Source organism: Myotis daubentonii, chromosome 2, assembly GCF_963259705.1.
Source record: "Myotis daubentonii chromosome 2, mMyoDau2.1, whole genome shotgun sequence".
Taxonomy (NCBI): Eukaryota; Metazoa; Chordata; class Mammalia; order Chiroptera; family Vespertilionidae; genus Myotis; species Myotis daubentonii.
The window spans coordinates 197,544,176-197,558,188 of record NC_081841.1 but is presented as its reverse complement, the minus strand read 5'-3'; the positions used below and the strand labels follow the sequence as shown (position 1 = coordinate 197,558,188).

Below are 14,013 nucleotides of genomic sequence, written 5' to 3'. Positions count from 1 at the left end.
AGGTGTTCAATAGCAAAATCATTCTCAAAATACCTGTTAAATGGACGATGTGATCTGATGTCTTCATTCAGTCTCACTGGCTTCTAGACAATTAGAAAACTGTGAACTCAATTTGGGATTTAGGCAGCATTCTATCCTTTTTTCTTTTTCTTTTTTTTTTTTTAAGTGTCATCTTATATCAGTGACTTCCTGCCAGGAGTACACAGAGGAAGGAAGGTGAGGACGCCAGAACAGTCAGATTCCTTTTTTGCACAGCCTGAACCTTTGCTGCCACCCCAGGGAGTTGGGACGCTGAGAAGCGGGGAGGGCCAGGGAGTGCGTAACCTCGCAGCTGCTCAGGGTGCAGCCTCTGGCCGTGCTTCTCTACTTCCTTCTGGATTAGGAGCTGAGTGAGCAAACATGCCAAGAACTGCAGTACACTCCGGGACACGGAGCCTGATTGGAGCAGAGGAAAGTCCAGGAACTTGGCGTTCTGCAGTGTCTTTAAGGTTAGACAAACAGAATGCTGGAAATGAGCTGGGGTTGGAGGCAGAGAACCACCAAGGTCAACGGAGCCTAACTTACCATGAGGCTCTGCACATTGCTTTTGAAACTCAAAAACAAGTGGGCAGCATGCTAGACGCTTAGGCCTTCAACATATACTATGTAATTTATTAATAACTACTGTTGGTCATATAAAGATCAATAATTAAGCAGCTGGGTAGAAATTATGACCAGGAAGGCCAGCGTGTGTTTTCATTGACTACAGGAAGCTCAAAGTCTGCGGTAGAGAGATCCAGCTCAAAAGCAAATACTTCAAAAGGCACCACAGAAAGTTGTTCTTTTCTGCCTTAAATTTGGGGAGTGCTGATTCTCAATTCTGTTGGAGAGTAAGTTTGAAAATGGAAGGGGACATATTTGTTACCTGGAAAGAAGCAAAAGAAGGTTTGAGACACTCAAAACAAACCTGGCTCACTACCCACTTTTGCAGGAGATTAGCCATTGGTTTGTTTTAACTCTTGCTGAGTCATGAAAAGCAGCCCAGGCCTCACCTTCCTGGGTCTAAATCTGTTAAGTAGGTTGGGTGGTGCCATTCTGACCACAAAATCTATAGGACAGGTGGCCTGGTTCCACCAACATTTCTATTGAATTTATTTATTTTTTTATCACTAGAGGAATTACTCGATGCACAGTAAAACTTAGAACATAATTAATTAAAAATAACATTTAACAATATTTGAGAGCATGTGTAGAATACCATACCTTGACAAAGGACAATATAGTAAATTGATGTCAGAAACTTTTTAAAAAGAAAAATTATAGGGAAGTTAATGAACACTCAAGGGCTCAATAAACATTTAGTCACTATTGTCCAATGACCATGGACCAATTTGTCAGTGTTTAAAATAAAAACAGACAGACTTAGGGACCATGATCCATTTCCTCTGCATTTGAGACATAAAATTCATAATAAGTTCTTATTTAGTGCTAATCACTGAATGATCCTGAAATGAATGAATATGTTAAATGCTACTTTCCCTTCCTTTTCAACAAGTCTAAAAACTTAGGTGTGACATGCTTAAATAGAAAAATAGGTTTATCTATAGAGATAAAGCTTAGATTTTAAAGCATTTGTGCAATTTGCCCAACGTTTTAGGGACTCATATTTATGTCAACAAATAATAGATCAGCTGAAGTTCAGTTTTCATACCAGGTATTGAAAACTGACCCTGTTGAGTATCTTGGGAGTCTGTTTGGATCCACTTTGTCACCTTTCACCCAAAGCTATTCATGTCTTCCCTCCCATATCTAATATCACCATCATTGCCCTCTATCATGCTCCCTTCTTACTACCTTGGTCTTTCAACTTCTGTATAAATCGAAAGGGCACACTTAGGGATGTTGGGAGGAGTGGCAAGTAGGACTAATAAGTATATATAGTATTTGTTTCATTAGGACATAGTAAAGTGGGTGGAGGCTTTCCAAATAAAATAGAATTATATTTCATTGCATAAATGAACAAATAGATGAATGAGTAATGCCTATGCAGTCTAAAAAATGAGTTATTTTTAAGTCATTCTGCAATCTAGTTCTAGAGACATTTAAAAAATAATAATTCCCCAAATGATTATAGTGAGGACAGCAGAGCAAGATTGTCTGTCATTCCAGGTGACAGTGTCTGTGGGAAAACCAAAGCAACTAGTTATGTAAACATTTACTGCATAAAAGCATGTCTCCCCTGCTCAGCATTCAAAGGGTCATTAAATGCCTGAGTTGGACCCCGGGGGTCCAGGGATTCCCAAAGGTGTGGACGGAGCTGGCGAAGAATGTTTTACATGGAGACAGCCTTCAGAACTCTCTAGCTCTCTTTAGTCTCCGTGGATCTTCCTGTGCCTGGCTGAGGCCACAGAGAAAGATCCCGAGGCAAGCTGAGCCTTTATTTTATAGTCAGAGGTAAACAAGGTAGTGGTTTCCATAGTTATACTGTTCTTGTGAGTTTCACTTGTTTTGACCATAGTTACACTGTTCTTGTGAGTTTCACTTGTTTTTGTTCTTGCTGCACTTCCCTCAGCCCATTAGCTTCCCAGATAAAATCTAGGGAGCCATTATAAGGTCAAGCCTAATTATGCTAAGAGGACTGTGCCCTCTAAGCTGGGACTTGTTTGTGACTTTGCCAACAGGGCAGTCCGAGGCTTAATCCTATATCGGCTCCCCACAATTAAAATGGCATAACCCAATGATATCCAAACTGGAGTTAGGAAATCCGTTTCATGGGTTGTAACCAGCCATTTTTAAAAGATGAGAGGGTAGAATACAATAGAATAGAAAACACAGTGCATAAAGCTAGTAGATTTAACTCTTTTTGAAATATGGGTTGTAGTTATATATGTACATTTTTTATATAAGGTTGTATGTTCGTATGTATAATAACTGAAACAAAATACTTTAGTAACTGAAACAAAAAAACATTGCACACTTCTATAATGTGAAGTGTAACTTGGTGTTTAAGGCTAGAGGAAAGGGCAAAAAAATCAAATAAATACAAATAAGCACTGGTCTATCACACTGCTTATAGGCCTCTACTGTGTCTCCTAAACCATCGGCTTTGAGTATACTTGAGCATTCTCATTGTTTACTCATTAAAAAATGCCTTCACTTGTACTGAGTCAAAATCCATCTTCCTGGAGCTTCTTTATTGCATTGTCTTTATTTCTACCTCTGGGCCCTTTTCAGACAAGCCTAATTTTTCCTCCACATACTAACTCTTCAATTAATATTCAAACGGAGCTGTGTTGTCCCTACTAATTGCTTCACCTTATGAAGAATTTCAAGGCTCCAAGTGCCCCTCCAGTGGCTTTAAGAACCTTCACTCACCAGGCCTCTCTATGGCCCATGTGTGGGCTGTATATAGTCCTTGGAAAGTGATAAATAATTTGGTCAGTCTGCAGACAGAGTTGCCAGATGTGCCTGCACCCTGCTCAGAAAAAGAAAATGGAGGAGGCATTTTAAGGGTTAGGGCCACATGTATCATTTGCAACACTCCTTAAACACAGGCTGGGAAGCACACCCTAGAAATCCCCGCTTTTCCTAGTAGCTCCACTTTGAGAATGACTGAAATATGCCAACGTCACCACTCAGCCAGAAGCCTGCACTGAGTGGGTGAGAGCTAGGAGTGGGAGGCAATGTTTCATCAAGACTTATTTTAGTCATAGATTATAGAAACACACATGCTACTATAAATACATATAAATATCTCATGCTCATTTCCTGAGAAAAGCATGTTAGTTTATGTTCACAATTGTTTTCTTTTTAAAACAGCTATAAATAACAGGGGCTCAATATCTGAATTTGAGCAGCTAATTAATATTAAAAAAAAGAAAAGCTTATCTTCAGTTCCATTTTTAGGAAACATTGTAAATATAGACTGACGGCTTAAGCAAAGACAGCTGTTTCATTTCACGTGCAGAAGCATGATTAAAAGGAAAAAAAAAACAAAAAAAAAACACTCCACACTTTTTAAAAATGGTCTTGTCTAAAATTTATTTCAAGAAAGTTGTGGATTTCCCCCATATTTTGACTAAAAGGCTTTGAAAATGCATTTCCGCATTTTTTTTTTGAAATTCGTATTGCTTCAGAGTTTATAATTAGTTCCACTCGATGATAAAAAATAAATGTCAGAATCAAAGCCTCTAAGTAAAATGCCATTCTTTCTCATCAGCAATATTTAAGAATGAAAATACATTTAATAAAATTTTACTGAAATGAAAATGTTTGCTGATTAGTTTTAAGAAGAGATTAACCACCAGAAGAATAGAAGGAACGGAAATCTAGAATAGGATTTATATAAATGTGGAATATAAAAAAGGCCTTGAAAACAAGTACTGAAGAGAATGTTTGCCATTTCAGTTGTGGCATATAGAAAAAAGCAGATTTCAACATCAGATGAAAAGAAACAATGTTTCCACTGACAAGCTGTTTTTTCCTTGTATGTTACTTAACTGTCTCTAGCCTGTAGTATTTATCTTATGTAAAATAATTCTAAAATTATTTATTTAGAATCTACTTTGCTCCAGGCTTTGTTCTGGGTGCTGGATTTATGTATGCATAAGTAGAGTGAAGAAAGCTGAGGTCAGTGTTGATTTATTGACAATTATTACTGAGAAAGGATAAAGAATGAAAATTACATTTCAGACTTTTCCTCTAAACCAGCGGTTCTCAACCTGTGGGTCGCGACTCCTTTGGCTGTCGAATGACCCTTTCACAGGGGTCGCCTAACACCATCCTGCATATCAGATATTTACATTATGATTCATAACAGTAGCAACATTACAGTTATGAAGTAGCAACGAAAATATTTTATAGTTGGGTCACAACATGAGGAACTGTATTTAAAGGGCCCGAAGGTTGAGAACCACTCTAAATTCTTATATTTCACTATCTTCTGGGCTGTTTCCTAGGCATTTCAGATCTTTCTGTACAACTGAACTCTTGACCTTTCTCCCAGATTCTCTCCATTTTCAGTTCCCCAACTCAGCCTTGCACACCAGGGACCTCAAGACTTAAACTGGGAGCACCCTTAACCCTACCCCATCCCCTATCCAACTTATCACCAAGTCCTTTTGAGTTTACTTCCAAAATGCATTTGGAATAATCTGCTCGCTACCTGAAACCACAACTGCTTTCTTTAGGTGTTGCCTTTGATGGCACAACAACCAAAGTAAATTTTAAAAAAAATTAAAATAAAACCCCAACAGTTTCCTTCCATGCTGATTGCCGATCGCCCATTGCTCTTAGGATAAAATTTTTAAGTCTTTAACATGGTCCTCAAGACTCTGCATCATTTGGCCCCTGCCTCCCAATCTAGCATCATCTCTCTCTCCTCATTGGTTTCTGTTTCCCACCTATGTTGTCTTTGTGTCTGTTTTCTTGCCCTTCAAACTCATTCTCACCTCAGGACCTTTGCATAGTATATATATATTTTTTGATGTAGTCAAGGCTCTGCCAAGGCTCCTGATTACTTTCAACATTTACTTCGAGGCTCCGTTTAAATGTGTCTTTCTCAGAAAGGCGTTTTTATGACTTGAACAATTTAAATGGAGGCTCACCTTGTTTCCTCCTTTTTATATCACCTGATGCCTTCATCTTCCAGGACATGTAAAACTCTTCTCCATATGTCTGTATGTGCACTTCTATGCCTAATGTTGCTTTTCTTTTCCAGATCTCATGTCCCACAAACACAGGGACCATGGCCATTTTCCCCAAGGTCTTCCTCAAGCAAATATTATCGTGCCTGGCACATAGTAAGCATTCAACACTTTCTCTGTGGGGGAATCCATAAGCCACTGCCTACATACATGTAAAGAAAAAGGAAAGACTGTCATGGTAGAATTTTCAAACTACCGGGGATCAGTAAATAATAAAATCAGGAAGCTATGCAATGTTAGGGGGGGGGGAGCACAGGGTTAAGAGTCAGAAAATGAGAGTTCCTGGGCCTGCTCTGTCACTTAATTAGCTCCAAGATTTTGGGAAATTTATTTACCTTCTGTAATACTAAGTTTTCTCATCTGAGAAAATACCAGTGATATTGTGAAAGTCAAAGAAAACAACAAACACAACCACAATATATCTGAAAACACTTTGCAATTATAATGCAGCATGAAATTTTTGTTGTTAAAACAAAAATGTTCAGGAATAATTCAGTTGAGGTGGAGGCATAAATTTCTAGTGCTGGCTTCTATACTCTTCATATTCAGGAAGTTATCAGAGAGATAAATTGATACAGAAAGGTAGCATTGAGTTACTTTCTCTATGCCTCCTTTCTTTCAATTATTCCTGTAATAATTCAATAAATTTTCAGTCGATACACTCTATGTGCCAGCCATTTCAGACCTTTGTGTACAACTTAATTCTTGACCTTTCTCCCAAATTCTTCCCAAACATTAAAGATATAAATAGAATGTCATAATTTTTCATCTAAAACAGTAAAACCTAGAGTCTTGGCGATGCAAACAGGAGAACCATATAACTCATCAGAGATCACAAAAATCTTCCCAGGGATGATTTGAAAGATTTAAAAAAATTAAAAATGAATTCATTTTTCACCACTTACCTTGGGCAGGTTGTTTAGACCAATTCTTTGTTTATGGTCAAAATTGAGGTCAGTGTTATCTATCTCCAGTATAGCTGTGAGAGTAATTTAGATAGTTGATGAGGAAAATTAAGTTTACAAGTCAGTTAATAAATGTTTGTTCTCTTCTTTCCCTTTGTATTCTCAAATCTATTCATCAGACACAAACCTAACCAAGCACATTTACTACTGGCAGACAGTCAACCTCTTTGTGTAATGAAACAATACTTTGTGAAAACCAGTGCCCAGAAGAAAATACCCAGAAGCTGCTTCTTTTGAACAGCCTTTATTATTTTCTGTCTTTACTACAGAAAAGCAAAAACTCTATAAGATGCCTTTTTTGATATGATCCTGTCTACATGCAATTTTTGAATTCTTTCTAGAAGTCTTTTAGATCCTGTTGTCCACATTCTTCACTGGAAATATGTGTACAAAGAAGGGAAAGAATAGAGTGACAGCAATTAAATGCTTTTCAAGCACATGTGGCGTCACCTTTGGCAAAGAGCATCTGCAAATCATAACCTTAGGGTTTATGTTGCATTTCTGGGAAACAGAAACAAACATTGTTTTCCTGTGGGTGGTCTTGCCCTCTAAACAATTTTGAAGTTTCTTAATCTCTCTAATTCATCTGAAGTCATGTAGGCAGTACTCACGGAGAGCTTCTCAATGACATGTAGAAGGGTTATTCAGACTTTTTGAAAATAGAGCTTGCAGTTGATTTGAGAGCAATACAGCATAGAGTTTAAAATCATGGGCTTTGGAATCAGATAGTCCTTGGTTCAAGTTGTCTTATTGTAGCTGAAGGATTTGCAGAGTGCTTTAGGTTCTTATTGGCGGTGTAGCAAATGGCCACAAACTTAGTGGCTTAAACAACACAATTCATTATCTAACAGTTCAGGAAGCCAGATGTATAAAAGGGTCTGCAGTGATATTTTTCTTCTGAAGGATCAATGGGAGAATTTGTTTATTTGCCTTTTCTAGCCTCTAGGTTGCCCACATTCCTTGGCTTTTGGCTTCTTCCTTCATTTTTAAATCCAGCAGTTGAGCATCTTCTTTCCCCTCTGACTTTCTGCCTTTCTTTTATAAGGACTCTTATGTTACATAGGCCAAACCAGATAATCCAAGATAATCTTCACATATCATATTTTTAACATATTTGCACCTGTAAAATTCCTTTGCCCCATAAGTTCCTTTTGCAGTATAAGGTTCCTTGTTGCCTATTTTATAGGTTTATTCCAGGTATTAGAAAATGCACATTTTAGGGAGTAAACTGTCATTGCTTCAAATTTCTTATCTGTAAAATGAGGATTATAGGAGTTCCAACCTTATAGCTTGCTATGAGAATTAAATAGAATCATATACATTGCTACTTAACACTATTATGAAACATTTAAGTGATTCAGAGCTTTAGACACATTTATGAGAAAAGTAGATCTGATACCTACTCTTGGTGGAGATAGACTTTAAGTAATCCTAAATATAAAGGTATGTTTGAAATATGTAATAAGTGCTACCAAGACCTAGTAAATGGTATGTTGGCGAGGAGACTCCATCTAGTCTAGAAGGATCAGGGAAGTCCTCTGAGCAAGTAGCTTTTAGTTGACATTTTATAAGTAAATAAAAGTTACTTAGCTGAGATAAGAAGTAGAGAACGTTCCAGAAAAAGAAAAATATATGCAAAGACCCAGGACAGGAATGAGCATGGTACATTCAAGGAAATGGAAGACATATAGGTATGGAGAAAGAGTGGAAAATTAGGATGCTACAGAAGTAGTCAGTGACCAGAGCAGTGTCATGCTCAAAAAGGTTATGTTAAGCCCTAGCTGGTCCTGGGTTCAATTCTGGTCAAGGGCATGTAACTGCATTGCAGGCTCCTCCCTGGCCTGGGCCTTGGGCTGGGGCTGGGGCTCATGCAGGAGGCAACCAATGGATGTTTCTCTCACATTGATATTTCTCTCTATCTTTCCTTCTCTCTTTCACTCTCTTTAAAAATCAATGGGAAAATATCTTCAGGTGAGGATTAAAAAAAAGGCTATGTTAAGATTTTGGAGCTTATCCTAAACATAATAGCATGATTAGGCTGATCAGATTGCTTATTAAAAACCATTGCTCTGGATGCTGTGTACAGAATGGTCTTAGTCCAGGTGAAAGAAGTTGGGATGTCATAGACTGGGATCTTCAGGATGCAAACTCCAAAATGGAGATCACCAGGAAGGTCATTTATTATGGAGAGCTCTTAGGATTCATGTCTGCAGAAGGGAAAGATGCAGGATTGGGAATAGGGAGGTCTCAGCTGATTCCAAAGAATGCTCTGAAATGTACATGATCCCTCTGAGTTGGAGAAGGGGTGAAGGCTTTGGTGCCTTCTTATCCATCAGTCACTAGATACAGCCTCACCAAGAAGTGAGGCGGGGGGAGTGACTTTGTTCAGTGGTGGAAACCCATGATGGGAGCTAAGAGCCAAACATCTGGGGAAATCTTACAGGGAGTCCTTGGTTGTGCATCCCAGCATCCACCATATGGAGACGTGCCTAAATAGTGTCAGGGAAAAGGGAAAGTAAATAGATTCAAGAAATATTCTGTGGATAGAATTGACTGACCTTAGTGATAGATATGTATGGAGGATAGATCTAGATAAGGGAAGAAATAAAAGGAGATATTAAAGATTATGGCTGCTCTTCTACCTTTTATAACTAAACAGATATTAGTATCATATTTGTATATATCTGTATTGATAAATAAGTGAGTCTATACCACAGATAAAAGAACTAGGCTGGAATGTAAAATTTTGGAGTAATCAATATATCTATACTAATAATAGAGGAATATGCAAATTGTCAGGGATGCCATCACAGTAACAGTAATGACCAAACAGCAAGCTGCGTGGGGCGAGCAGGTCGGCAGGGGGGACAGTTGGGAGCAACCAGGCCAGTGCGGGGAGGGGGCAGTTAGGGGCAACCAGGCCAGCAGGGGTGGATAGTTAGGGGCGACTAGCCCTGCAGAGGAGGGCAGTTGAGGGCGACCAGGCCTGCAGGTGAGGGCAGTTGGGTATGATCAGGTCGGCAGGGGAGGGCAGTTGGGGGAAATCAGGCTGGCAGGGGAGGGCAGTTGGGGGTGATCAGGTCAGCAGGGGAGCAGTTAGACATCAATCAGGCCAGCAGGGGAACGGTTAGGGGGCGATCAGGCTGGCAGGCAGGCAAGCGGTTAGGAGCCTGACCCCTGTGGGATTGGGCCTAAACCAGCAGTCAAAAATCCCTCAAGGGGTCCCAGATTGGAGAGGGTACAGGCCAGGCTGATGGACACCCCCTGAGTGCACAAATTTCATGCACCGGGCCTCTAGTAGGAGATAAAAAACTAAGAATCAGCTCAAGAAAGAGCAGAGCATGAGAAGTTTGATGAAGCCTTGAGTATGGCAACAATTCAGATGGGTTATGTAAATTTCTGGGCACTTACTAAAAACAATAAAAATCCTTATTACCATAAAAGTACTTTTTGTATTCAGTGATGGAGAGGTGTGCTTCATATGCCAATAAACTTACAGTCAGAGGCAGCAGAACATAGGGTTGGTCCATGGAAAGCCTGGAACAAGCATCAGCTGCCATGGTTGATGAGATGAACATAAGCCCACCTGGAAATGTCCTTCAGGGAAGCATCCTTCAGGAAGAGACCATCCTGGGCTCATCTCTGTGTTTCATTCTTCACACTGGAGTCTTCAGCAACCCTTCTGACTTAACCTCCATCAGTTATCACCGCCTGCACAAGGACTTCCCCAGTGGAGGCCTTCGTCATCTCTTGCCTGGCTCATTTTGGGAAGTGTCCCAACTAGTCCTTTTGCTCCCCGTGTCCTTATTGTCTTCCTACAAATCTATTCTCCACAAAGAAAAGACAGTTATTTTTTTAATTATAATTAAAATCCTGTAATTTCTCTGCTCCAAGTTCTCCAAAGGCTGCCTATCTCTCACAGAGTAAATAAATGCTAAATCCATGAAAAAGCCTACGAGCTTATACTCTTGCCTCTGCCTTCTCACCCCCTCCTCCCCTCCATCCACTCTTCTCTGGCCCAACCACACTGGTCTCCTGGATGTTCTGCATATATTCCACGACACTCTTATCTTCAGACCTCTGCACTTGCTGTTTCCTCTACCTACAACACCCTTCCTCCAGATGCCTACACAGCTCACTCCCTTACCTCTTTCGAATTCTTGCACAATATCCCATTGAGAAGCTGGCTCTAAATATCCTATGCAAATCTCAACCCCTCCCTTCCTCTCCTATACAAATCTACTCATTTGTTACTTCCTGTCATCATCTATATTATAAATGTACATCTTTCTATTATCTATTTAGGTAGATTTTAAACTCCATTAAGGCAAGGCAGGGATTTTTTGCTGTTTCATTTTATTTATTTGGTTTAGTTTGGTTTACTGTTATATTCCCAATGCCTAGAAAAGTTGTAGGTAAAGGCAGACCTTTAATAGATATTGATTAAATAAATAAGTGAGTGTATGAATAAATGATTGAATGAATATATATGAAGCGTGGCACCTTCCCTACACTAGATCTGATTTGACTAGATGAGAGGAAAATGAAAACCAGCCCATCTTCTTGGAGTATTAGAACATGGACCAGGCAGAAGGCCCATAAAGAGAAGTTTCTGGGGCCCTTTGAGGTTGAGGAAAGCAGTTGGCTGAATGTAAGTGCTCCATACATCTGCGGGGACACTGGCTGGCTGAATATTGTGGAAGGTGAAAAGAACAAATTCAAATTCTTCCAAAGAAGGTGTTGTTTTATGTCTGGGTGATGCCAAAATACATATTAAAAGAAAAAGTCAAATCATTCCTTTTGAGTACTGTATACATAAAGCACCTGTTACCTTTCCCACTTGTTTAAAGTAGACATATTGTTGATATATATACACAAACCTAAGGGATATTGTCTATTATTATTAATTTACACTTTTCTTCAGTGAGTACAGTCTCTGAAAGGTCACAGCTCCAGGCAAGTGTCCTGTCAGCACTTTTTGTTAAACTCCTATTCTGCAATCAGACCTATTTATTCCAAACGGATGTCTTTAATTGTTAAGCTATCTTTGAGCAGCTTAGGAGTGGCCCTGGATAGAGGTGTCCAAAGGGCACAGATGTTTGGAGTACACTTTCATAACGTCTCTGGGAATTCTTGTGCTAACACTTTCCTGTGTTAGCAGAACTTTTGTTTCGGTTGTTAGGAAAGATTTTGAGAGCTTAAGGCACCCAGGTTTGCGTCTTATCTTTGCACCTTCCTGGTTTCAGCAATTTTTCTTTTTTTTAAGAAGAGCCCACGTCTCTATAATCCTATTGACACAGATGAGGCAAAAAACAAAAAACAAAACACACCCCCACTTCCACGCCCCATCACGGAACATAGCTTTCGGAAACATTTTGCACAAGAACGGGATATTGGCAACTCAACTGTTAAACCTGCCTGTGATTATTCTTCCTTGAGATCACTCTGATGTCACCAGTGTAATTTGAGCCTGGAGCTTTTGTTCATGCTTTAAATAGCAGTGCTGGAATGAGTTTGCTACAGACAGACTCTCTGGAGAGCCTGGCCGCTGAGTTCCCGAAGATCCTCCCATCTATGAGAGCAAAGCCAAGCAACCAAGCCGGCACCATGTCCTCCTCGCTGCGAGTCAGCCCGTCCATCCACGGCTACCACTTCGACACAGCCTCACGCAAGAAAGCCGTGGGCAACATCTTTGAAAACATCGACCAAGAATCACTGCAGAGGCTCTTCAAAAACTCTGGGGACAAGAAAGCAGAGGAGAGAGCCAAGATCATTTTGGCCATAGATCAAGATCTGGAGGAGAAAACCCGGGCCCTGATGGCCCTGAAGAAGAGGACGAAAGACAAGCTTTTCCAGTTTCTGAAACTGCGGAAGTATTCCATCAAAGTCCACTGAGGAGCAGAGAATGGATAAGGACGTTATCCACGACTGGACATTTAAAGGCCAAGTGAGTTTGTGAGACGCTAACACGCAGCGCCGTGTTGCTCCTTGCAAGCTTCTCCTCCGCCAGGACTCCGGAGGCTGGAGAGGAACAGAGCAAACTGGTGACAGGACTCCAACCGCTTTCAGGCCTGTGCTGTGACAGTGGGGAACGAGCTGCCTTCAGCAAGGACTGGAAAACTCTCCTGGCCCGAAAGGACTGATGCTGGTGTCAGGAGAGGTCTGGACAGATGTAAGGAGAGATGAAACTGAAGAAAACAGATGGCTGAGGAAGAACTGCAGCCAGGGTCTCTTTGTCAGGCCCTAGGACTTAAATTCCACCTGAACTTTTTGTTTGTTTGTTTCCTTAAGCAAACTGGGGAAGGGGAAAGAGGAGGGAGGGGCGGGGAGGGAAGGGAGAATAGGGAGAGAGAGCTTCATGCTACAATTGTTTACTGAATTTTTTATTTGAATTCTCAAGATGTTTCCAAGCTTCAATGTGGTCTATTGGTATAGCTTTTTAGAGATCAGTAAGTGATTATTTATTTGCATTTATTACAGTGCCTGAAAAGTACGCCACATGGGTGTAAGTGCAAAGTCAAGGAGCTGCAGTACCTTCGGCAGCTCAGCAAAACCAGACGCCACCTTCTGGTTTATAGAGGTTTTTGTGCATTTCAGAGTGGTTGCACAAAAGTTGGAATAATGGGCCCTTCAGAAATTCCAAGTACTGTGAAAAAAATGTATATTTTTTTTATCTTCTAACTAATGCTAAACTATAATCTAATTAAATGTCTTACAGTTACTGCAGTGAGCATTAGGAAGTGAATATGGTATACTAAATAGTTTATAAAGATGCTATAGTTTCTATAATTTATTATATATGACAAATGATATGCAACCATAATAAATTATTATAAATTTGACTGCCCTTGGTCTGTGTTGATTGGAATCAAAATACAAAATAAGATGGTAAATTATTACTACAATCTTCTAGAAACTATTATCAACTTTTCCAAGGATTTTACTCTTAAGAATTAAAAGGTGTTTTAGGCTAGCTTTACATTAGTTGCCAAACTTTTTTCAAACCAAATTCTTACATCAAATATTCAGAAAGTTTCTTGCCCACTTTAAAATATAAGGTACAGACATAGAAATGTATGGATGAACTTATTAATATTGCTGTTTACGTCTCCATTGAGAGTGAGTTCTAAAAGGCTTTTCTCTCCCATATTTTTAAAAATTTCTCCTCTGTGGCTACAGTAACTCAGTACATTTGTATATTTATTTCTCCCAAAACAGTATATTTTGAGGTTAGAGTCTGAATTATGATGAAGACTCTGTGGGATATCAATGTTTATTTAATATAAACCAATATGGGAATAATATTACAGTCTTTTTTTTATTTCCTCATAAAATTATAATAAAATACTTCTAAGAAGACATAC

At 39.6% G+C, this 14,013-nt stretch overlaps 1 protein-coding gene and 1 long non-coding RNA gene across 2 annotated transcripts; both read left to right on the top strand.

Annotated features, from left to right (window-relative positions):
• Positions 1–239: 239 nt before the first annotated feature.
• On the top strand, positions 240–7,042 carry LOC132228620 (uncharacterized). Its single transcript, XR_009451390.1, has 3 exons — positions 240–488; positions 5,699–5,780; positions 6,769–7,042. It is a non-coding gene; the product is annotated as an uncharacterized LOC132228620 (long non-coding RNA).
• Positions 7,043–11,759: 4,717 nt separating this feature from the next.
• On the top strand, positions 11,760–13,491 carry TCIM (transcriptional and immune response regulator). The gene has a single exon (XM_059685340.1). The coding sequence runs from the start codon at positions 12,158–12,160 to the stop codon at positions 12,542–12,544; it is 387 nt and encodes a 128-aa protein (XP_059541323.1). The 5' UTR covers positions 11,760–12,157; the 3' UTR covers positions 12,545–13,491.
• Positions 13,492–14,013: the final 522 nt, after the last annotated feature.

Bases quoted from the DNA above. Each gene is read 5' to 3' on its own strand.
- TCIM (XM_059685340.1), top strand. From the start codon at position 12,158: ATGAGTTTGCTACAGACAGACTCTCTGGAGAGCCTGGCCGCTGAGTTC.